The 26,061-nt window shown below is 40.5% G+C and overlaps 1 protein-coding gene across 3 annotated transcripts in view; it reads left to right on the top strand.

The window, feature by feature from the left end:
- The window catches only part of rab27b (RAB27B, member RAS oncogene family), a 77,074-nt gene that overhangs the window by 40,201 nt on the left and 10,812 nt on the right, over positions 1-26,061 (top strand). Inside the window, exons 2-3 of one of the 3 annotated variants that reach the window (XM_071204936.1) lie at positions 3,173-3,273; positions 23,084-23,255. In XM_071204936.1, the coding sequence (XP_071061037.1) occupies positions 23,103-23,255 (153 nt within the window). In that variant the 5' untranslated portion in view covers positions 3,173-3,273; positions 23,084-23,102. Of the gene's footprint in view, positions 1-3,172; positions 3,274-4,260; positions 4,390-23,083; positions 23,256-26,061 lie in introns of those variants that run through there. The other 2 variants (XM_034096318.2, XM_034096319.2) reach the window with 2 other exon arrangements.

Below are 26,061 nucleotides of genomic sequence, written 5' to 3'. Positions count from 1 at the left end.
AGAGACTCACCGATGCTACGATGTTGCTCAGAGCCGAGGGGAGCAAATAACACTAATTGTAGCCGGGCAGATCTGTTCTAGGAGTAGCAATATTCTCATTGGTTGTGGAAAACTAGATTTACATTACATTACATTACATTGCATTTAGCTGACGCTTTTATCCAAAGCGACTTACAATAAGTACATTCGACCAGGAAGACACAACCTTGAGGAAAACAGAATCATATAAGAACATCAGGTTTCAAAGAGCCAATCGTTTCAAGTGCTGCTCAACTGGCTAAGCCAGTCCTTTATTAGTATATAAGTGCTTTGTTAGCAGTTCTTTGTTAGTCATTCTATCGCTCGAAGTGGAGTCGAAAGAGATGAGTTTTCAGTCTGCGCCGGAAGGTGTGTAAGCTTTCTGCGGTCCTGATTTCAATGGGGAGCTCATTCCACCATTTTGGAGCCAGGATAGCAAACCCACGTGTTTTTGCTGATGGGAACTTGGGTCCCCCTCGCAGCGAGGGTGCAACGAGCCGTTTGGCTGATGCAGAACGTAGAGCACGTGCTGGGGTGTACGGTTTAACCATGTCCTGGATGTAGGAAGGGCCAGATCCATTCGCAGCATGGTACGCAAGTACCAGTGTCTTGAAGTGGATTCTAGCAGTTACCGGAAGCCAGTGGAGGGAGCGGAGGAGCGGCGTGGTGTGGGAACATTTTGGAAGGTTGAAGACCAGACGAGCCGCTGCATTCTGGATGAGCTGCAGAGGTCGGATGGCACATGCAGGTAGACCAGCCAGGAGGGAGTTGCAGTAGTCTAGGCGTGAGGTGACGAGAGCCTGGACCAGAACCTGCGTCGCTTTCTGGGTCAGCTGTGGGCGTATCTTCCTGATGTTGAAAAGCGTGTATCTGCAGCAGCGGGTTGTAGCAGCGATGTTTGCAGTAAACGACAGGTTGTTATCTAGGATAACACCCAGATTCCTTGCAGTCTGGGTCGGGGAAACAACAGAGGGGCCGATGTTGATAGTTAGGTCAAGAGAGGGACAATCTTTTCCCGGAAGGAAAAGCACTTCAGTTTTGTCAAGGTTGAGCTTGAGATGATGAGCGGACATCCACTGAGAGATGTCAGCTAAACAAGCAGAGATGCGTGCGACGACCTGGGTCTCTGAGCGGGGAAAGGACAGAATTAATTGGGTGTCGTCAGCGTAGCAGTGGTATGAAAAACCATGCGGGCTAATGACAGATCCGAGCGAGTTTGTGTACAGGGAGAAGAGGAGAGGACCAAGAACAGAGCCCTGAGGGACCCCTGTAGTTAATTGACAAGGGTCGGACTCAGACCCTCTCCAAGTAACCCTGTAGGTGCGGTCTTTGAGGTATGAGGTGAGGAGGGAAAGTGCAGAGCCTGAAACTCCAAGTTCTTGGAGGGTGCGAAGGAGGATCTGATGGTTCACCGTGTCGAATGCAGCAGACAGGTCCAACAGGATGAGGACAGAGGAGAGGGAGGCTGCTTTAGCAGTGTGCAGTTCCTCAGTGACAGCAATGAGAGCAGTTTCTGTGGAGTGACCTGCCTTGAAACCAGACTGGTGCGGATCCAGAAGGTTGTTCTGATGGAGATAACGGGAGAGTTGTTTAAAGACAGCGCGTTCAAGTGTTTTAGACAGGAATGGGAGGAGAGAGACAGGCCTGTAGTTTATAACATCAGACGGGTTGAGAGTGGGTTTCTTCAGGAGAGGGTTTACTCTCGCCTCCTTGAGACTGTTTGGAAAGTGACCAGAAGTTAGAGAAGTGTTGATGAAATGGGTGAGAAACGGTAGAATATCAGGAGCGATAGTCTGAAGGAGGTTTGAAGGGATAGGGTCCAGAGGATAGGTGGTGGGGCGGGCAGAGGTAATGAGGGTAAGAACCTCACTTGGAGAGAGAGGGGAAAAGGAGGTTAGTGTGCCGGTTGAAGGTGGCTCAGGTGATCCGGCGGTGAGTAGGGGTGAGTCAGAAAAAGAAGAGCGAATGTCGTAAACCTTTTTTTCAAAGTGGTTAACAAAGTCGCTTGACAGAAGGGAGGAGGGGGAAGGGGCTTTGGGGGGGTCCAAGAGGGTGGAGAAGATGGAAAATAGTTTTTTAGGATTGGAATAGGAAGATTGGATCTTATCTTGAAAGAAAGTGCTTTTTGTCTGAGAGATGGAAGCAGAGAAAGAGGAGAGGAGAGCCTGATAGGTTAGGAGGTCGTCACGGTGTTTGGATTTCCACCATTTCCGCTCTGCTGCCCTAAGGACGGTTCTATTAGCACGCAGTGCGTCATTTAGCCAGGGAGCAGGAGGGGACTGACGAGCCTGCCGAGATGTGAGAGGACAGAGTATTTACATACAAGCAACATAATATACAGTAATTGTATTGCAACAGTGGACTAGTAATGGAACTCAATCTTCACGTAACCTTTAATACTAACCATACATTTTTTTAACTATTAACTTAATACAAGTCATATCGTCCAGGAGATACAACATTTCTCTCATTTGAATTATACTCAATTTGAAAACCTGCAGTTCTGGCCATCGATTTATGACTAATATTTGTTTTAGTTTTTTACAATCCTTATTGAGGTTTAGAATATATTATCTTACATGTACTGTAGTAGACGAGCCCTGGCTCCTTCAAAATAGTAATCCAACCAAACTGCATTCTCATTAACTTTCTCTAAGATTACACTCGCAGTTTTACATGCGTGGTTATAATTAAGATTAGAACAATCCACAAAATAACAACACATGAAAATGTACTTGGTGATGGTTAGGAAATAGGTCATGGCTTTGATCAAAAAGAATACATTCACTACTTTTTGATGAATTGCGGACATATATTAAAAGTCAACATTGATGCTGATTCAACACGAGGCGTACATTGCTCCTGTATTTTCTTTAATCAAAGCATCCATACTGACCGTTTCCCATATGGACTTCCATTGCATTCGATCGGAAACCTATATGTAAGACCGTACCTGTCTTTTATCCTTTATCCTGGTTTTACCATCTTCTTCCTGTTTTACTGCTGCACACACAAACACGCACCCTTATCAGGTAGTAAGTGCAGAGAAGCCTCAGGTCATGCTGGTAGAGGAAGTGTGCGGTGTTGTGTGCAGTTGTGTGTGTGTGTCCAGAGCTAGCTAACTGTAGCTCTGCCACACCCTCTCATTACACAGAGGAGCAGTGAGAGAGATGGAGAGAAGCAGAATATACCGGAGAAGGACGAGGTGAGAAGCAGCGAGAGAAGAAGAGAGACTCTAAATCAGCTGCTCAGATGGTAAGGACACCAGTTAACTACACTGGTTTAAATTGGGATAGTTAGTTGGTTATCAGGCCAGAGAGTAAGTTACTCATAATAAATAATAATTTCACATCAAAACGATGAATTCCGGCAGTGATGTGAATTGTATCGAGAGCATTGTTTTAAGTCTCTTTTTAAGGGAAATTGTTGCATAGCCTAAGTTTTTGTTTGCCATATCAAGTGGCTTTGCATTTTACTTTCACCATTGTGTCAATTGCACTATTTTACTTAATTATCTGTAGGTCTTTGGGGTACATGTTTCACTGTAGGAGGAGCTTTGGATTTAGGGTGTTCTTTGCCAACTACACTGCAGCAGGGTGCATATGACTATAAAGCCTTTGAATGTTTGAATCAAGAACAAGTATATCTTAGTCTGGGTTAGGCTAAACGGTTATTGTAAAAGGTAAGAATGTAAGGGGTGAATCTGGTATGTTCCATAGTCTATTTACTGTACAGTGTACGTTTCAAATGTGTCCGCTGTAATTAGTTGATGGCTTCATTTGTGTTGGGATATTCCGAGAACAATCGTCTTCACTTGGAGACAAAATATATTACTTTTTCACTTTGTAATATTCACATTTTGTGTAAAGACACCAGTTTGAAGAAACAAAATAGCTCTCGAATAATGAATAAATAAGTAGCCAGCCCCTGTTTGTAAAGGCCCTTTATGCAGGTTTTCAGTTTGTTTGACGGTCTGTGATGAGCTGGTCTGATCGGGAGTTTTTAAGATGGTTATTCAGTGAGTTATTGGTCCATGTTGGTCAGTCTCTCATTCAGTTGTTCAGGCAGGAATTCATTCGGTTAACCAGCGAGACAGTCGGCAACGCAGAGCCATTAAACTAGTGATCCATTTACCCCTCCAGCCAGGCAGGCAGCGAGTCAGCTGCTGAGTGAGGGGAGTGGCTCTCTGCCTCTCTGCCTCCAGCTGAAGGAGAGTCAGTCATCCAGTCATCAAGCTTCCCAGTCAGTCAGTCAGTCGGTCAGTCGGTCAGTCGGTCGGGTGTAGATGCAGGGCTGCTGGTCAGCTGCTCCGGATAGCTCGTATCTCCCTCAGGATACACTCTGTTGAATCCGCTGAGGAGCCACTGAGAGGTAAGGAGCTCCGACGCTCGTCAAATTCAAAGCGGACTTTTGTAGGCATGTGACACGCGGCACGGCGACTCGGAAGAAGGGTTTGTGTGCAGATGGATATGCAAAACAAGTGTGTTTAGGCTGCTGTAGCTGTAGCATGTGATCACACCCTTTTTCTACAAGTTGTAACTGTTGCTGCGTTGTTGCGCTCGGCTGCATCATCCTGCCTGCCTGCTCTCTGGAAGCTTGTAAGCTGCTCATTAATTTTCTCCGTCTCATTATATGTGTGATAAATTAAACGGGAGGCTTCTACTTAAACTTGTTTCACTAAGGGATGACTTTTGTCCACTTGGTGTTATCAAAAAAAACGTTTGACTTGTTGTCTGTTTATGTATATATTTTGGAAACTGTTCCTCGTGTCGGTTAATATGAGAAGAGGGTTTACCAAATATTCATTAAATCATTCATCATTTATTGCAAGACATACAGAATAGAGACGGTTTGTAAGCCTTTGAAAAGGCCGTGTATCTGTGTGACTATTATTATGTTGTTTCCCGTTGTAAAGCGTCCTTGGGTCTCTTGAAAGGCGCTATCCATTTTTTATTATTGAAATTATTATTAAAAGGGTTAAAGATGATTTTTAGCCTTTACACACGGGGACAACCTTTTACACGGCACACTTTATAATATTGTTGATAGAATTTGTGTTTTACGAAAATACATTACGTTGAATTGTAAGACCATTTATTTTTTAAATGGAAGCTCTACTGAGACTTAGACAAAGGAACAATTAGGACTGATTGATTCAAAGATTATGGGAGCCATACAAACACCTTGCCTTCATAGAGATGAAGCAAAAGACAATGTTCCACATCATGGACTTTAAAATGTCCGGCTCACACTTACACGGTAGCAACGTCTGCAGACGGTTAAAAGGCCTAGTAATCCTAACTGCACTGACGATCAAGCAATTACCCACTGAAATCAGCTGCTTTTTAATGCGGTTTCTGAAACCAAGAGCGAGCAGTTACTTACTGTACAGGAATAGTTATCACAAGACATGACCGTAACCCACTTTTAAATCTAAATTCTCCCTGAGAAGTACATGAAAAGACGTAATTTGAGCTCTTACTGTATTACACTTGGCTTATTTGAGTCTTTGAGTTTAGCTTTTAAGCAAATGTTTGATTAGCATAAACCTGTTTGGTTTAAGTTATCAAAATGGAGGGGCCAGGAGTCAATCGATTATTAACTTCTCTCGAAAACCCTTCACGAATTAAAGGTGGGGTAGGTAAGTTTCATAAACCGGCTCGAGATACACTTTTTGTTATATTCCATGGAACGCTCTTAACATCCCGATAGCAATGAATATCTGAAGTGCTTTGACAAAAAATCCATAAAAAAACGTCATCTGTAGAAGCCGTAATACTGTAAAAAGTACAACCGGCCCGGCTAAACGGACTGGATGGCCTGCCTGCCTGTCAGCCTTCCATCGGGGCACAAACTTATCTCGTGCCCTCATTGGTCATGTGCGCGTTCGTGTGTGTTGGAGGAGGGGCTCAATAAGGAAGTGGCAGATTTTCTCCGGTTGTGTATTTTCAAATTCTAGCGATCTCGAGCCGGTTTCTCAAACTTACCTACCCCACCTTTAACTGTAATGTTTCTTTAGCGACCAAGCTAGCTACCCTGTTAAAAGAGAGCATTTGATGGGTAGCATGACTGACTAGCACTGGCACATTCAGGGATGGCTAGCATGTTAGCAGTTAGCTTGCCAGCTCCATCATTTCATTAAGTAGCCCAGTTACTACATACTTAGCTTCTGGTGTGGCAATGAAAATGAAAATGCAGTGGTTTTCAACTTGACAGTAGCCATAAATGGGATTTTTTCCTGTTTTTTTTTTTTGGTCAGCAAATCTCACGACACCTCCAAAACCTACTAATCTAACAGTATTGCTGTATAGCCAAAGCTTAGTGGCGTATCTATGCTTTGCACATCCATTGTTAAGGCAGACCGCTGCACTGGTAATGTTTAATTAAAATGAACACGGACATTATTCTGATACAATCCCAAATAAGCTTTCTTGCCATTAATATTTAAAAGTACAATTCCAGGCTGCTTTGTTTTTGGGCTGACTATTATTTGACCAGACACAACATTAACACAAGTTTGCTGTTAAACTCAGGAACCAGTTAATGAACAGCTGTATTTCTACTCTTGTAAGGGCCGGTTTCTTTGATTTGTTTTAACGTATTTAATTATCAAACGGGGGAAACTTTAATTTCAATGAACACGTTTTTTATAGTTTGTCTTTTGAACTGGTCACAAAGTCTGACATTCTGATATAGGACCCTCTGTGTAAATGAGAAATTATCTTAAAACTGGTTTGACTTCAGAGGAAAACTAGAGCCATTTTAAAGCCTGTAAAATGTTCGAAAACACTAATTAAAATGTCTGTTCTTCTGCTCTTCAAACAGAAGCACTTCTTCTTTCATGATTTAGTAGATTCTGAGGTAAATATTTGACTCCGGCATGCATGCGTAATGATGAAAATGTAGATGCCATTTTGAAAATAAAATGACTTGAGTGCGTTTGTTTCAAGTACAAGAAACACCCGTGGGTATTTAAAGGTCCCATGTCATGCTTTTCTGGTTACCCCCCGTCCCCTTGTGAGTTATGAAGGTTTTTCTGCATGCAGACGGTCTGCAGAGTCACAAACCCTCAAAGTACACCCTGTAGCGAGTACAACTCTAACACAGAAAAGACCTGTCTGCTGCCCCAGAACGCCTCGTTGGAGATTTCTCTTTTCCATTTGTTTCTTCCGGGAACCGCAAAACGGACCAATCAGCGGAGCCCCTCCCACACCAGGAGGGGTGGGGACCTTTAGCGTACATTTTGAGTTTCGCGCTGCCTCGCTGTATCGCCGACCCGGAAACCACACCAGTAAGCCAGCTCACTGAGCAGCAAGCCTCGCAACGTCCCGACCAATCAGAGCACACTGGGCTCACAGGGAGGGGGAGGAGCTCCAACAAGCCGTTTAGGACAGAGAGTGAATACACATACTATACAGAGATGTTTGAGAAACCAATGTGAGTTTGGAAAATTGCACGATATAAATCTATTCTAGTAGACCTCAACAATGGAACTATGATCAGTAGAAATGGCCATGACACATGGGACCTTTAAACACTGAAACATGACACATCTTGCACTTGGCCTTACTTTATGGCACTTAAGTGGAAGAAAAACCTTCTTGATGTTATCGCTTTTAAAATGCCGTACCAGGAGAACAGGTTTTTTTGTCTCCGTATAGGCTTCCTTTCTCAATAATAAGGTCTGATGAAGTCAACAGTTTTTATTTTTCAGCACAAATGCTGTACGTTGTATTCATCACTTATATCGCTTTAGTTTCCGTGTCAAACAACAAAGCTGAAATAATAGCTGACATGTTTTTTTTATCGCTTATGTGAAGTCAAGTCATCTATTAAACTAACACCGCCCTCCTCTCAGTGTCTGTTTTAAAGTTAGGCATGTGACATATTGGAAGTGTAAAACCCCCCTCTGTCTATTCATAGTGGAGGACAGTGACATGTGTGTCTGTGCGTGATGAAGACTTTTTTCAAGATTCAAGGCTTTTATTGTCATACATGTCATGAGGGCCCAGGCTCCTCCAACAGTGCAACACTATAAAACAGATCAAATAGTGCAAGTAAATACAATAAAATAGAATAGAAGTAGTGCCATACGAGTCTATATACAAGTGATATATCATTTAGACAGTGTCTAGTTTTACCAACCGGTGCCTTAATACCATGATATGTTGGAAAATATAATCAAGTATGCAGCAGGTTACATAAACATTAACCTGATCATAGTAACAAGAAGCATAAGTAAACATGTATTCAAAAAGAAGACCAGAGAGACTAAATGTAATCATTTGATTGGTGGTGAGTGCACTTAATGTGAAATCCTTTTAGAGTTTTTGGGTTAGATATTCAAATCTCTACCACTGAGAGGAAAACTAAGAATATACTTCTTTTTTTTTATTAAGTGTTTTAGTGCAATATTAATTAATTAATGTGTATGTGCTTTACGCAAATTTGTATTATTCATATTCAGTGGGTTTTACTATATGTTTTAAATTATTTTTCATCACATTAAACCTATTTATATTTGATTATAGTGTGCGTTTGGTTTCCATCTTATTTCCCATTATTTATGACATGCTTTCTATAATCGTTCTACGTCTAAATGGGTTTTCAGATGTTGTGGTGTGTATATAATTTCCATCGCCAGCTTCGCATCCGCAGCATGTCTATATCTCATTGAACACAAATAAGTGGTAATAATAATAATTTGAAAGAAGCAACTGAAAAGCCTATTGTAAAATGTAATGACTACTGAACACATTTTCAAGTATGTGGTATAATTTATGTTAATACCTCCTTTGCATTTCCGAGTATTCATTTAAAACGGTGCAAATGGTTTAAAATGTTGATGTTGAGCCACTTTTGCTAAAAAACAACATTTTATATTATAGTTTTGATAAACACAGAGAATAAAGAGGACATTGTGGTCAGTTTAAGGTTCATATTTGTATTTTGTGTCTCCATGTTTCCATGCTTAAACAAATCTCTTTATTTGTCTCATACTTCCTGTGCTGCAGCACCTCTTTTCACCCTCTGTCTGAAACCAGAGCCCAGTCTGCTCTGACATTGTGAGTCACTGGTTTAATTATCTTTCACACTTCTGAACACACCAGGGCTATACGATCTGTCTTCAGGACCAGATTAATGACCGGATGAGCCAGTACCTGTAACGGGTGTCAAAGGTTAAATTGATTTCCATTTCCTGTCAGTATATCATTTGGCTCCAATACCGAGATAAAACAAGATGGCGGACAATACATACATGTGTTTCAAATACGTGTTTAAAGGCTTGTGAAGAGGACATTCAAAAGTTATTAAAGGAAAGGAGCTCAATTTGACCAACATTACTATTTTGGGAGGCTTTAGAGATTTCACTTTGAAACCTTTGCTCCAAGGAAGCAGTATTGCTCCTGTGGAGAAATTAGATCAATGTCTCTGCCCCAGGCATTGAACCCACATGGGGGTTCATTGGATGAGACGTTTGTAATGAAACAGCATAATGAATAGCGTAGACTTATATCACCATTTCTATGTAACACGAGGGTTGCTACTTGACACTGGCTGTTATTGCTTCTACGAAATAAGTGCTTGAGTATAGTAGTATAGGACTCAAGCACACACATCTAACACAAGATTAGCCTCTTAACAGTACACCCACTTTCAATGGTAAAGAAGTTAAAAGTGGAGATCATTGTATTTTTACGACCCAGCTTGTAATGATGCCGTGTGCTTTACTGTCCTGGGGCGAATGACACACATTCAGTCAGCTGGCTGATCACATGACCTCCAACTCAATAGGCAATGAAACCGAGGACACTTGAGAAAAAGAACAGAATAACTGAATATAATGTATGGAGAAGAGTCGCATTAAGAAGACATGTGCTGTGAAACAGAACTGATAGTTTGGTTGTTCATTGAAGAGCGGAGTAAAGTGTTAATTTATTAAAAACTGTATTCCAATAAGCCAGTTTTAGGTCCTTGGTAGTCTGCATACTCGCTCCATTATTGCCACCTATTTCACCCGTGCAATCATTTCAGCTAGTTTAGTTTTTTAAACATATTTGCATATACATTCAGAACCTGTTGAAGGTGGGACAAGAACTTGGTATCGGAAGCTTTTTGGTGTCCGTATGTAGTCCTCGTAGTATTAACCAATCACATTTGAGCTGATTTTGGCTGCATAATAGCACATGTACTGTAAAGGGCAAACGAGGTGGAACGCATTGGCCAATAGGGACATTGGAACCCATTGGCTGCTCTGGCGATGATTAAGCACTTTTTTTATAAAAATGTATCTGCATTGAAACATGAAACAATCCTGTTGTGATGTCATGGCCCAACTCCAACACCATATCGTATCTCAAATGGCTGGTCTGAGTGCTGCAGTGGTGACAGCTTGTGAAGGGCTAACCTAGAAGGAAGCATCACAAGAGGCTCGTGACTAAAAGCAATGAGATGTTCCCCCTGGAATGTTGAATTTGAAATAAATTGTGTGGCAAACACACATTTATGATACTTAAACACTTTGTTCAGCAGCCTAATTGCCACATTAACACAGTTTTAATGTTATTGGGAGATAAATGTAATGGGCAGATGTAAAAGGTCTCACTGTTGTCTATAGACAAACTTTATAATGGCTTCGTGTCATCCACAGCTGAGCTAAGGCAGACTTGATTTTGCCGTGAAAACGTTGGAAGTGTAATTTAGTCACTTAACTGCCAATGTATTACTCGTACAGTAGAAGCTTTGCACTTTTCTCTTAGGCTTATATTAACTACAGACCCATCTCAGGCTTCTGACCAGAAACATGTTAAAAAAGCGAATGTCTGGGTGTTGGGACTTGTTTCTGCACCACTACGAGGTTCTGAACTTCGTACTTTAGGGTTATTGTTGGAAAACCCATTCCTGTTTTGTTCCATTTTGGCCAAACACCAATGATCCACTAAGCTCCGAGACTAATTTAATAGATTCTTCCATCCCTCTTCGCTTGTTTGGGTAATGTATGCAGCTGAAGATAGTGTGTTAGAGGAAGAAGAGCACTACCATCTAACTAATCTCTCCAACCACAAGTTAGCTTCCTGTATTTGTGTTTCAAAAAGACCAATAAAGCAGTTAATCCTTTCTTGTACAACCACTACATCTCGCTGATCATGTTAAGTCAATGTAAGTGGGAATAACTTGAACACAGCTGCTGTCCCTTATTTCCTGAAAGGCTATATCAGCGAAAATAGACTCAAAGGCTTGCTGAACAATCATAGAATCACCAAAGCCTCTACATCACAGCTTTGCCGCACACAGCCTGGTTGTTGTGTTTTTCAACAGTGTGTCCTGTACGTGATCTTAGCTGTAAATAGTTTAACTAAACACGTCATGACTATTGAAGTCATGAGACCTGCAGGTTGCAGCTGCACATTAGTTTGAATTCTGACAGTGTTCTGCTCTGATTATCTTGAGTTTCATGTGGTCGGATTTGGTCTAATTTAAGTGCTGCAATTGAAAGGGGTTAGTTTACTTCTCTCAGGACAAGAAGACACTTGAAGATGTGTGATGTCTCCTTTTGGCATCCTAGTTTTTGGGGCTTATCCTGCACTCCTCGGAAATCAATCAATCAATCAATGAAACGGAACCGATTCTTCTTTGGGTTTTCTGTTGTATCGGTAGATTTTTGGAGATGGAATAATTCTTCTGTATTGCGAAGAAACCATTACATTAGATTACATTACATGTTACTTGTTAGACGCTTTTATCCAAAGCGACTTACATGCCCAATACTATGTAGCAATTTGGGGTGAAGTGTCTTGCCCAGGGACACAACGACATGCTGAGTGCAGTGGGGTTCGAACCTGTGCCCCCCTGATCCCAACACCAACGCACTATCCACTGCGCCACACGCCTCCACGAAATGGTAAAAACCGTCACTTTCCGTGCGGCTGTGAAGGAAAGGGAAATGCTTTAATGACCTGGGTGCGCCGTGAACTGGATCAGACGTGTGAACGCGACCGCAGACGGAGAACAGCAGAACATATCGGTTTGGATGGAGATGTCACCGGTTTTTGGTGCAGTACTGTAAACACCATCTGTTCAGTCACTGGTCCTTATGTGCGGTTGTTTGGAATGGAGATAAAAGCAACATGAGTTAGCCATTTATTATTTAATAATCTGATGCACCATACAAGTCTGGATCAGCATGTGTCTAAAAGGATTTCGCATTTCAGGTGATATACATATTTATAGAATTGTTTAAAGTGAGAGTGCTGATGTTGGCGTTTAGCTGAAACAACTCGGAGATTATAATAAGATGAAATACCATTCAAGTGAATTGCTGAACTCTGATCCTTAGAGGTTGACCTTCTCATCCGTCATTTCCACATAGTTTTCTTCATCCATGTTGACCTTTTTGGATCCAGCTGTGTGTGCTAACTCTACAGGTGTAAGCTCACCTCCTGCTGGGGGATAAGAGAGGGGTCGTGGAAGCTATGGTTGCATCAACAGATGGATACATAGTGTGTAATGGTCTGATCTGGTTGTGAGTCCAGAAGCCACGGGATGAATGTCGTCGTCGGTTTCTCTGGTCCTTCTTTAAAACCACTTATCCATGCTGGACAGTGTGGATGAACCGTGTCTGTTTGCTCATGCAGAAGTTGGTTTTCCAAGTACAAGAATAGCCTGAAGTAAGAGTAGTAATTGCAGTTTTTGTACACAGCAAGCCAGCCAGCTGCTGATTAGGTTCACTCTATTGATCTTCCTGCTGTGCCATCTCAGATGCGCCTCGCTGCTTTGTTAAGTGGGCCTGAAATGCTAAAAAGGTTTCAGACAATCTTAGGAGTAACCTGACGGAAGAATGCACACATTGGATAATCAAAGGGTCAATCCTCATCCATGTTAACCGTTATCGATTGTTCTGGAGAATAAATTGGTTAACGACAGCAAATGACCTCAGCGGAGACCGCAGATCAGATGGAAAACAGATTAGATGTCTGACCTGTTCAAGATGATTTGAAGGCCACAACCGTCGGAGACAAAGGTCTCGGACAAATGTTTGCTGACCTTTTAATATATACATTTTTCTTGGAAAACCAATGTTTACTTTACTCGGAAATACGGACGACATTGTGTCTTAATTAAAGGGTGTCTGTCGAGTATTGGCATTTTACTTTGGGGTTTTCAAGCTTTAGGAAACATCAGATTGAATTTCTAAGATTGAATTCAAAGGTTTTAATGTCATATGCTCAGGCTGCACGATTTGGGGAAATCTAATTGCGATTTTTCTGGCGGCTATTGCGATTCGATTTGCGATATTTGTTTTTAAGCGACCCAACTTACATGACACTTCCGTTGGGTTGCTTTAAAGTCACGCTTCAGTTTAAGATTCACCCTGTAATAGATGTAACACATGTGATGGAGCATTACTAACCTGACTCAGACGGTTTGTTTCACCAAGCCATCTAGGAAAGCGCCATTGGAAGCCATTTGGAAAGGGCAGGCACTTTCAAAAATACTTGGCAGGTGATTGGACCAATCTGTCTATCACCTTCTATCATGGGCCACTTCTGATTGGTTAACAATGGCTGGTACATGTGGAGCACAGCACTTCTGATCGGTGTGGATGACTGACACACAAGAAGAAAAGATAATCGCATGATTTCAAATCGCCCTATCATATGCACATAAGCTACAGTGTAACACATCTTATGACCCGAGCAAAACGCATATTCAAAAACATTTGTTGGCTGCAAGGCATCTAGTTTTATATCCCAACAGTTTCAACAGTTTTCATTATAAAGAAACAAACGATATGTCCATCCAGTCCCTTTTACATCGGATCAGTTCTACAATAAAGCCAGAAAGTTTACATTCCCATCTCATAATGGAGTCAAATGTCATTGCCAAACACCAGCTGTTGGACTCGACACAATCTTTTGTCCTTTGTCTTTTTGCTTAGTTTTTCAGACTAAATGCACAGCGTGTTATAAATCTGCTAGAACTGGAAATGACACTCGGGGCTTGTCGGGTGGTTTCATTCTTCTCTAAGGAAGAGACTGATCCAGTGTTGGAACTGATAGATGTCGCTGGTCAGAGTAGCATCGAACCTGTTGATTGCAAAAGCAACACCACAACACATGTTCAGTATCCATTATGAGAGGACTAGTGTGCAGAATCCTTGGGCTCAGTCAATTAGATCAGATGCATTTTAATTGTGGTTTTAAAAAAAAGGGGATTCTTTAAAGGTATCAATACTCAATAACAAGTGATATAGCTTTATAAAGTTATAGTATGGTCGTAGAAAGTAGAAATTAGTCCCGTTTATTGCGCTTATATTACAATGAGACACATTATGCCATGCCATCAGCTGATGCTAATGCTGTGTAAGCTCAAGTCATCTCTTTTTGTTGTTAATTCTGTCGTCTTTCTACATGTTCCTCTTATTCTCTGTTGGTTCCCACTCTGCTATTGTGTGTGACGGCTCGTACATTTTTAATGTCTCTGTTTTATGCTTTTGTTCTTGAGGCGGGAGGTTTAGCAGACACCAGGGAAAACCTTTCCTCCATAACCTGATTGAAGCAAACCTGTGATCCAAGTTTCCTATTAGTTGCTATAACTTTATGATATTAGTTCTACACTAAAAGACACTGTATAATGCATGCCTAGTTGAACATAATGCAGTTTAATCTGCAATGAATCCAGTAGGGGTGTAACGGTTCACAAACATTTCGGTTCGGTACGTACCTCGGTTTTTAGGCCACGGTTCGGTTCGGTACGTTTTCGGTACAGCAGAAACAATTATCACAAAACATTAAATATTTTTTGGGTTTTTTTAAACATTATTAAACTGTGAATATTCACTCAAATAAATGCAAAATATAATAAAATAAACATTAAGGTGCAGCATTTCGATGAACTGAAATAATCTGTATTTGAACTTTACTATACTAGTACTCACAAAACATAAACTATTAGTTTTGGGTTTTTAATTATTATTAAACTGAATATTCACTCAAATAAATACAAAATAAAATAAACATTAAGGTGCAGCATTTCGATGAACTGAAATCATCTGTATTTGAACTGTACTGTACTAGCACCTAAGCAGCCAGTGTGACATTAGGACTAGTTTGTCATTGTATTTTCATGTTTTTTTAAAGAAAGATGAACTTGTCCACATTGCTTGCCGAAAGGGCAGATCCGCTGGCACTAACAATGTTATTATCGTCACGACAGGATATATCGTGCAGCCCTAATCACAAGTGAACAATATAAACTCTGATAGGAGGATTCATTGCTTGGCTCCTGCATATTTTAAGTTAATTGTACGTAATAAAGTGGCAACGGTGTGTACATCCATTCTGCCTGTACAATTTGAAAAAATGATGTGAGGAAAACAACTCCTCTGAACAACCCTTAAGTGTCGCTTTGCACGCTTCTTTATCTTTTTAATGCAGAAGGAAATATATAATAACCTTTTTGTTTACAATAATCACACAGAGGACAGATACACATTTTTTTTAAACAAACTATAGAAATGTCTTCATTGATGACTATAAAGAGACTAAATAAAATAAAAGGGTCTTTAGACGGGTGCGGTGGGGAAATCTGATCTATTATTCAAGAGTTTTTCCACATTTAGCTTGACATTGGGAATGCTAAAAGTAAAACAAAAAGGTAACAAATATGACCGTCAACATGACTGGATGCATGACTAACTTGGGAAATGCAGCAAATGTGAACGTTTAAATCCCCCAGGGTTGAGATATTCGTTTTAGGCTTTTAGAGAAAAAGCTCATCGCCAGTTATTTGCTTGTTTTCCATAAAAAAAGCATTCTGACGTTTAAAAGCCCCATTTTGGCAAGCGGTGCAGCCTGAGAAGTATGCTTCATGTTTTCCCTGAACATTAAAATATGGATTCGATTTATATGCCCTGGATGTATTGGCTGAACATAACTCAATATGATTTCTCATGTTTACATGAACCGGGTTACTTATTACTAGGGATTTGGGGCTTGTTGAACATCGAGCCTTTGGAGATTGTAATGGGTAAATGAACAAGCCAAGTATAACCAGGGAACTTTTAGATCCACACACACTAGATCAGAGAACACACTGTCTGGCCTCACCTCCAGCTCTGGGCCTCATTTATAAAGGGATATACGCTCAAAAAATGGTGTACGCCAGTTTTTTACGCAATGTTTGCGATTTATAAAATACTAACTTGACGGGAAAACATGCGGTGCTCCACGCAAACTCTAACCCATGCGTATGCACTAAGCACAAACACGGGAGAGACGAGAAACTGCGACACCGCGTTGGCAGAAGGAAGAATGGAGAGAAATGTGTGGAAATAATACCATAAACAAAATGTTACCTCATTCATCATATATGATTTCATTTTCAAACATTGATTAAAGCCAATCTTAAAATGATTAAACAAACGCCTGTTTGCGACCCCTCAGTGCACACAAAAACATAACTTGGAGAAATAAATAAATACGGATATGTTATTTAAAACCACCTCGAATATGTTGTGTTAATGTTATGAAATGTTTTCTCATAAATGATGCTGTAAGCAGGAGGACAGAATTACGTCTAAACTGATGCTGTTTTGCATTTCTATAGGTTGTATAGATACGAGCATGGTTTTATGCCGTTCGCCGCCTACTTGATCAGTCGCTCGTAAAACACAGGAGATATGGAAGCTAAGAACACCATATGTGGTAAATTGTACAGCTAATATAACACAACACATTAGTTGTATTTCCTCTAACTGGTGGATATAGAGTTGCTGCGGGGAGCGGGGGTTGAGACGCACAGGCTGCAGTGGAGACGCTGCGCACAGCTGATCGACAGCTGGGACACAAACCACCAAATACGAAAACACAATTCAGATCCAGTCGTCATGACTCCACTCCGGAGGGATTCCCCGTTCACTTCTTACAGTCTCTCATCAAGGGGGTGTCTCCTGTCCCCGGTACAAACACACTGCCTGAGGAAGGCTATGTGCATTCTTTTTGTCATTAACCTTTTTCGGACCACTTATTTATTAATGTTGCTCACGATCCGACCTCCATGCTGCTACTCTGGTTCAAACTGCTTCCACCAAACAATATCATTTATCTCGACCTCCCAAAGAACCAAAATCTGACACGGTGTGAGATGTATTTTTTTAGCTGTTCTGTCGTCATTTCCTGCGATCTTCTTCATGCAGTCAGTCAGAATGAATGAATGAATGGGCGTTTCTTTGACTATTTATAGGCAAATATGGGCGTTACGTGAAGCCCGCAAACGCTGCACCGCATTTCGAGTCGATTGTGATTTATAAAGGGAAACCGGCGTAGGAAGTGCCGTACGCACTTTCCTCGCCGGTACGCAATGTTTGGTGAATCGGAAAATGTATGTACCTATTTTTCGGATTTCTACTAAGTAAGCAACCTTCCCACGTGAATCCTACGCACGGCGTTATACACGAGGCCCCTGGTCTGGTTTGTCAGAAAACATGATTTCTAGTGTTTTTGGGTCAGAAATACAATCGTCCTGTGTTCAATTGTTTTTCTTGAACTCGTACAAGACACTTTTCAGTTTAGTAATATAGTGAGTAGAGGTGGGAAGTATTGGAGTACAAATACTTTGTTACTGTACTTAAGTAAATGTTTCTGGTATCAGTACTTTACTCCACGACTTTTTACTTTGACTTCTTACATTTTGAACACAAGTACCTGTATTTCTACTTCTCACATGTTGAACTCAAATACCTGTACTTTCTACTTCTTACATGTTGAACTCAAATACCTGTACTTTCTACTTCTCACATGTTGAACTCAAATACCTGTACTTTCTACTTCTTACATGTTGAACTCAAATACCGGTACTTTCTACTTCTTACATGTTGAACTCAAATACCTGTACTTTCTACTTCTTACATGTTGAACTCAAATACCTGTACTTTCTACTTCTCACATGTTGAACTCAAATACCTGTACTTTCTACTTCTTACATGTTGAACTCAAATACCTGTACTTTCTACTTCTTACATGTTGAACTCAAATACCTGTACTTTCTACTTCTTACATGTTGAACCCAAATACCTGTACTTTCTACTTCTCACATGTTGAACTCAAATACCTGTACTTTCTACTTCTCACATGTTGAACTCAAATACCTGTACTTTCTACTTCTTACATGTTGAACTCAAATACCTGTACTTTCTACTTCTTACATGTTGAACCCAAATACCTGTACTTTCTACTTCTTACATGTTGAACTCAAATACCTGTACTTTCTACTTCTTACATGTTGAACTCAAATACCTGTACTTTCTACTTCTTACATGTTGAACTCAAATACCTGTACTTTCTACTTCTTACATGTTGAACTCAAATACCTGTACTTTCTACTTCTTACATGTTGAACTCAAATACCTGTACTTTCTACTTCTTACATGTTGAACTCAAATACCTGTACTTTCTACTTCTCACATGTTGAACTCAAATACCTGTACTTTCTACTTCTCACATGTTGAACTCAAATACCTGTACTTTCTACTTCTCACATGTTGAACTCAAATACCTGTACTTTCTACTTCTTACATGTTGAACTCAAATACCTGTACTTTCTACTTCTTACATGTTGAACTCAAATACCTGTACTTTCTACTTCTTACATGTTGAACTCAAATACCTGTACTTTCTACTTCTTACATGTTGAACTCAAATACCTGTACTTTCTACTTCTCACATGTTGAACTCAAATACCTGTACTTTCTACTTCTCACATGTTGAACTCAAATACCTGTACTTTCTACTTCTTACATGTTGAACTCAAATACCTGTACTTTCTACTTCTTACATGTTGAACCCAAATACCTGTACTTTCTACTTCTTACATGTTGAACTCAAATACCTGTACTTTCTACTTCTTACATGTTGAACTCAAATACCTGTACTTTCTACTTCTTACATGTTGAACTCAAATACCTGTACTTTCTACTTCTTACATTTTGAACTCAAATACCTGTACTTTCTACTTCTTACATGTTGAACACAAATACCTGTACTTTCTACTTCTTACATGTTGAACTCAAATACCTGTACTTTCTACTTCTTACATGTTGAACTCAAATACCTGTACTTTCTACTTCTTACATTTTGAACTCAAATACCTGTACTTTCTACTTCTTACATGTTGAACACAAATACCTGTACTTTCTACTTCTTACATGTTGAACTCAAATACCTGTACTTTCTACTTCTTACATGTTGAACTCAAATACCTGTACTTTCTACTTCTTACATGTTGAACTCAAATACCTGTACTTTCTACTTCTTACATTTTGAACTCAAATACCTGTACTTTCTACTTCTTACATGTTGAACACAAATACCTGTACTTTCTACTTCTTACATGTTGAACACAAATACCTGTACTTTCTACTTCTCACATGTTGAACTCAAATACCTGTACTTTCTACTTCTTACATGTTGAACACAAATACCTGAACTTTCTACTTCTCACATGTTGAACTCAAATACCTGTACTTTCTACTTCTTACATGTTGAACACAAATACCTGCACTTTCTACTTCTCTCATTTCCCAAGCAGCTGGTTCCTTTAGTCTGAATGTGTGTTTGGTGGCGTGATCATTATTCTTTAGAGTCATTGCGTGCCTATTGATTGGAACACGATCCGTGTATCCATCACTTCCTGGTCTTCTCTAAAGAAGAGGGACCAATGGAAACGTTGTCATGTTGCCATGGAAACATTCATTAGCTAACAATGACATTATTGTTCTATTAATATAAAGGGAGGTCAGGTACTCTTTAAAGCAGCTGCTAGCTATGGGTACTTTTTACTGAAGGACATTTCAAAGCCTCTTTACTTAGTATCTGTACTTCTACTTGAGTAAAGGATGTGTGTACTTTTGCTGTTCGCCGTAATGCTGCATGCAGGAAAGTATCTACACTTTATCGCTGGGTGATCCAAGGAGAACGAACATGTGGATGTGACATTGAAGAGGTTTCAGGTCCTCATGAAACCTCCGGTAGTTGTCACACGTGTTTGACATGACTTACATAAAATACGTGTTTGAAAAACGTAATTTTCATCCCCATTATTTTCCTTGGTGGTCCCTCTCTTCAGTCATAACCAACACTCAGTTGAAGTCCATCAGCTTTACCCTTCAGCTATGAGCGTGACTTACAGTATACATGGGGGCGGGACATCTACAGCAGTAGGGCTCCATCTGATTGGCCAGATATATAAGATAAGATAAGATGGGACTTTATTTATCCCGAGGGAAATTGTTGTGCCAGAGTTACAAATATACAAAAAACACAGCAGCATAATACTAAAACTGTACACCAACAGTTCAGTAAAAAGAAGAATTAGATAGTAACATAGACGGTCAAATAATAAATGTAAAAAACGGTACCGTGACGAGGTTTATATGATGAGATATCAGACTGAATGCATGGCACATTAAATATACTATGATTTATCGCACTTTGAGCAACCCTTCCTATACGTATCGTAAATGTTGATATTGCGATAATGAAAGAGTTAATTCTGAATAACAATCTTTTAAAATATTATCTTTTACCACTAAGAAAATGAACACGCTTTTTTTCCTATCTTCTCCCATTCCGCTCGGTTTTGTTGCGTTTCTCTGTTGTGTAGTTGGTTGTCTGGGTGACCGTGAGTCTGGCGTCAGCTGACCGAGCTGCTGTAAACAGTTGAACCCTCGGGGGATCATGACTGACCACACCACTCATCACACCACTGGTTGTCGTGTTCCCAGTTTTCTACAAATGAGCACAGATCAATAACGTTGAAGCGTCTACCTCGTCTCACCCCCGTCCTTTCAGCGTCGGGAGGATTCATAAAAGACATGACTGATTTATGCTAAATGTGGAAGAGCAACCAAAGAAAGGACAAATCGATCGGAGCGCTGTCATGTGCCAAAACGTCCGCACCAATGAAGGAAAGCTCATTGCATTAGGTCGAGCAAACGGTCCTTTTACCTTGATTAACTTTTGTCGGGAAAGTCATCATTGTGTCGTATTGAATTTGTTAGATTTATTGATTTGTATTGTATTAAAGTCTGCTTTATGTTCATTGGACATTTAAACCAGATGCATCTTAATGAAATCAAACTATTTATTTAGCAAACAAAACGATACAGCTCCCATTAAAGTTTAGCAGCGCAACAGCATCTTCTACCATTCGACCATAGTCATGATGTCACCACTGCTTCACTAGTTCTACCGTGTTTAGGCATCCCTCACGCCACCGATGGTAGAGCTTATGGGAAATGGAGTCTGTTATTTCTTGGTTTTACTTCAGCTGTCTTTTTGGACTGGCTTTGCGTACATATGTAGCTCGGCTCAAATATGCCTGAAAAATCTGATTTATCATCTCTGTTGTTAGATAATATTTTAATGATATCTGTGCAGGGGAGAATTTTAGTGTTTTCCCATGTGTCTTGCCTGCAACTTCGAGCAGGGCACAGGTCAAAGGTCCTGCCTTCCGGTGGGGGAGGGTGGCCAACTGCGCAGATGACTTTAACAGACTTTCTTTGTCTCTAAACATGTGTGATCGATTAGGATGGAAAAGAGCGCGAATATATATATTCTCTGTGTAACTTTTAGTGTTGGCGTGGGATTGACATGAGGAGTTGTGTGAAAACCTTGCCAATGCTCCCGGCCGTTGGATCTCTCAATAAATCCCAGTGTTTGACATTCAGAATTCCTGCTCCTCCCGTGTCCTGATTTCCATTGCAACAGAAGTTTCTCTTACATCTGTGAACTTTATTTACTTCTTTCTCTTCTAGACAATTATACATTTATGCTATTTATACTAGGAATACTATCTAGCCTTAAAGCCAGTTTGACGTAATGGCCAAACTGTGGAATATTCATTTCCGGGTTTGTCATGTTATGTTATTGGGCCTCCTTAGACTTCCATTGGAAATGATCAGAATATCAGCGACTACTTGTTCTTGAAGTAATCAACTTGCCAATACTGAATATCCCTTTTATATAAAAGCTCCTTAAAGTTGCAAAATGCACTTAAAGTCTAATCCAGAGCTAGTTTAAAGATAACTGGGAGGCAGGGTTAATGAAAAATGTGCTTTTTAAGGGCCCATAAGGTAATCTCATAATTCTGCTAATTTTAAGATTCATGCGCCACCAAGCAACCGTCGTAGAAAGCGCACGGCCCTGCCTCCAACACTATCTAGTAATCTGTATGCGTGATAACCTGCGTGACTGGTTGTCATCGTACTGACGTACAGCGAGGTTATTGTGAGCAGATCAGAGCTCCTGGTTAATCACTGTAATAAAGCTCAGTGTTATATCTGCTTCCTCTCAGCTGAGTGGATTAGAGTCTTGTGATCCTCTTTCTAAAAATACCTCGTCTAGCTTTGAGGCAAACGGACCCCAGACTACAACTCGATAGAAACATGTGAAAAGAAATCATGGAAATCAAACGTTTTGAAATGCATTTCTTGATCATGGTCCTGCTCCCCAGAGGATGAACCCTTTTGACATGTGCTACTGGTAAGGCTCTAAGAATATCACGGGGCAGTATTTGGTTTTCAAGCGTTTATTTTGGGGGTGAAGTATTCCTTTAATATACCGAGTACACACACACACACACACACACACACACACACACACACACACACACACACACACACACACACACACACACACACACACACACACACACACACACACACACACACACACACACACACACACACACACACACACACACACACACACACACACACCCGTTTTCCCACAATGTCATGTTCTGGGCAGGATGACCCTATGACCACACTTCCATAATTCAACAGTGGCTACACACACACACACCCCGTCTCCTCCCTATCACTGTGTATGTGTTCTTTCTATTCATTGGCCAGTTTAACCAATCAAACCTCACATTGTTCCCACTAGTATGATTGTATGCACGCACTCACACAGCGTGCCGACACTATGCAGTATGTATTCTAACTGCAGCTAAGCCCGTCTGAGTGTCTCTGTCCGTTAACGTCTCCTCCGTCTGTTTCCCACAGGTTTATTGCGGGCATCAATATGACTGATGGGGATTATGACTACCTTATAAAGCTCCTTGCCCTGGGGGACTCCGGCGTGGGGAAGACCACCTTCCTGTACCGATACACAGACAACAAGTTCAACCCAAAGTTCATCACCACAGTCGGCATCGACTTCAGGGAAAAGAGAGTGGTGAGTTCCATCATCGTATATTACTAGGATTCACTGAACACACGGAAATGTGTATATCTTTCCGGGATGTTTGAGACGTTTCTGTTTCTAGTTTTTAATCAACTTAAAACAGGAGTATGCGAGATATTCATGCTGGGTTACCATAGTTACTTGTCATTTTCCCAAGCATATTTTTGGGCTGCATTTGAAAGAACAAACACAGGGTCAGGTCAGGTCTGCTGTGTTTCTCCTGAGCATCTGCTGAGCCGAGTCACGATCATTATATTAACTTACAGCGACAGACAGTCGGATCTACCTCCAGCCCAGGGACATTAACGGGGGAACATGGAGTGAGTTTCCAGCGTCATGATTGCTGTCAAACACATGGGGAAATAAAGTAAATCATCATGGGAGGTGGGAGGGTTACTTACAAGATGTATTCCCTTACAATCACTAGTTACCTGTAAAACAACTTAATCTATCACTTCATCTAAGTATCAACATATAATAGTAACCTGATTACTTTCCGTTGCTTTTAGATGACCTCAAAATCAAGACAAGAGAAAATATGTTTTTTATTTAAGTGTATTATGTAAGACGGACCAATCCTTAAAGAAGCAGAAACCAAGATATGAAACATTTGTCATCATAAATTAAAGGCTGGACTTAAAGAATAGTATAGTTTACAAATGCCGTTTTACTCTAATACATCCAATAAAAGCATCACAGTATTTTGGTTTAATAATTAGGTGTACACATCATAACGTTTAAAAAATATATATTTTAAATAAAGAAGAATGAGAGTAACTAAATGAAAACAAAAAAGAAAAATTCCGGCCGTATGTATACCTACATTTAAAGGTGGGGGTAGATAAGTTTCAGAAACCGACTCGAGATACACTTTTTGTTATATTCCATGGAATGCTCTTAACATCCCGATAGCAATGAATATCTGAAGTGCTTTGACAAAAAATCCATAAAAAAATGTCATCTGTAGAAGCCGTAATACTGTAAAAAGTACAACCAATCCGATTGGATTGGTTGTACCTGCCTGTCAGCCTTCCATCGGGGCACACACTTCTCTCGTGCCCTCATTGGTCATGTGCGCGTTCGTGTGTGTTGGAGGAGGGGCTCTATAAGGAAGTGGCAGATTTTCTCCGGCTGTGTATTTTCAAATTCTAGCGATCTCGAGCCGGTTTCTCAAACTTACCTACCCCACCTTTAATATATAGATTCTTATTTTTAAATGTATTTTGACGTCCTGTCTAGCCCTTTTCATAATCTTAATTAAAGTGATATACATGACCATATTGTTAACAAGGAGCATCGGACACACAGCACTTTAAAGATATAGTCGGGACATACTGTACTGACCCTGTTCATATAATACAATTTAATTTTTTAATAGCTTATGCACATTGAGTCCCTTTTTGTGATTCCAAAAAGTAGGAGATGAAATGTTGTAGTGTTTTCTTTTCAATGCAGCAGTTTTCTTCCCCATGCTGCACATTACACCAGGAGGAATAGCAAACACACTGACATTACAAAGAATAATAAAAGAATATGAACAGTGTTTTTGACAGATCTAGGCCACACGTTTCGAGGCTTTATCCCAAGCGGAGATAGCCCTTTCCTGTCATTTCCCCAGCGTAACAACTCGTCAATGTTGGATCAATCTGCTCTAATGGAGATGAATCCAGTCTTTCCACAGCTGCTGTATCTGTGAAGAAGCAAACCGCCACCAGAGGCTTGAACACTCAAAAGATTGACTGTGAATACCACTTTAAACTGTCCTCGCGTGAAAACATTTACTTCTGTAGCTGGGATCTCATCAGGGTGAACACATGGAGATGTGTGAGTTATTTTAATCGGAGAGTGGGCGAGGCTCGCTTCGGAAAGATGTGTTTTCCTTCGTTCCTCTGAAATACAGACGAAGCTGTTTGAACCCCAGCGCTCCGGATGACTCACAGGATTGATTAGAGCTCCTCACTTGGTCTGTGTGCGTGTTAAGATCACACCTCGTGTCCAGGAGTCAAGAGTCAAACAGAAGCAGACACGTTGGATCACAGCTGTTGCGCCGTGATGTCAGGGGCTCCTCCTCGGGGTCTCCATGGCAGCTGAATGCTAAATGTGGAACAATTAGTTTTTTTAAATGGAAAGGAATTAAGAAGGTTTGACATTCAGGCTCTGCATTTAACTATACTTTTTACATCGGTTGAATTCTTTTTTTCTTTGTATTTATTTCAACGAGGACCATGCATACAAATTAGGGCTGTCAGTCGATTAAAATAGTTAATCGCGATTAATCGCACATTTTTGATCTGTTCTAAATGTACCTTAGAGGAATATGTTTTAATACTCTTATCAACATATGAGTGGACAAATATGCTTTATGCAAATGTTTATTATCATTTGAACAATGACAAATATTCTCATGAATATTAAACACAACAACCTCTGAACATTACAAATATTCGCCTCAATTCAACCTGGAACCTCTCATACTGTGTGTGTGTGTGTGTGTGTGTGTGTGTGTGTGTGTGTGTGTGTGTGTGTGTGTGTGTGTGTGTGTGTGTGTGTGTGTGTGTGTGTGTGTGTGTGTGTGTGTGTGTGTGTGTGTGTGTGTGTGTGTGTGTGTGTGTGTGTGTGTGTGTGTGTGTTGCCTTTTCGTACAATGTCCCATTGTCTGGCTTCCTGCATCAAGTCATAAATAAAGATGATATAACCAAAAATACAGGCTCTTAAAACCAGCTATCTGTTCACAAATAATGCTACACAAAACAAAGGCCACAGATTATCACAGTCATAGCACACTATGGGCACTTAA

This window comes from Pseudochaenichthys georgianus, chromosome 12, assembly GCF_902827115.2.
Source record: "Pseudochaenichthys georgianus chromosome 12, fPseGeo1.2, whole genome shotgun sequence".
NCBI lineage: Eukaryota > Metazoa > Chordata > Actinopteri > Perciformes > Channichthyidae > Pseudochaenichthys > Pseudochaenichthys georgianus.
The sequence above is the reverse complement of the archived record's forward strand: the minus strand, read 5'-3'. Positions and strand labels throughout refer to the sequence as shown.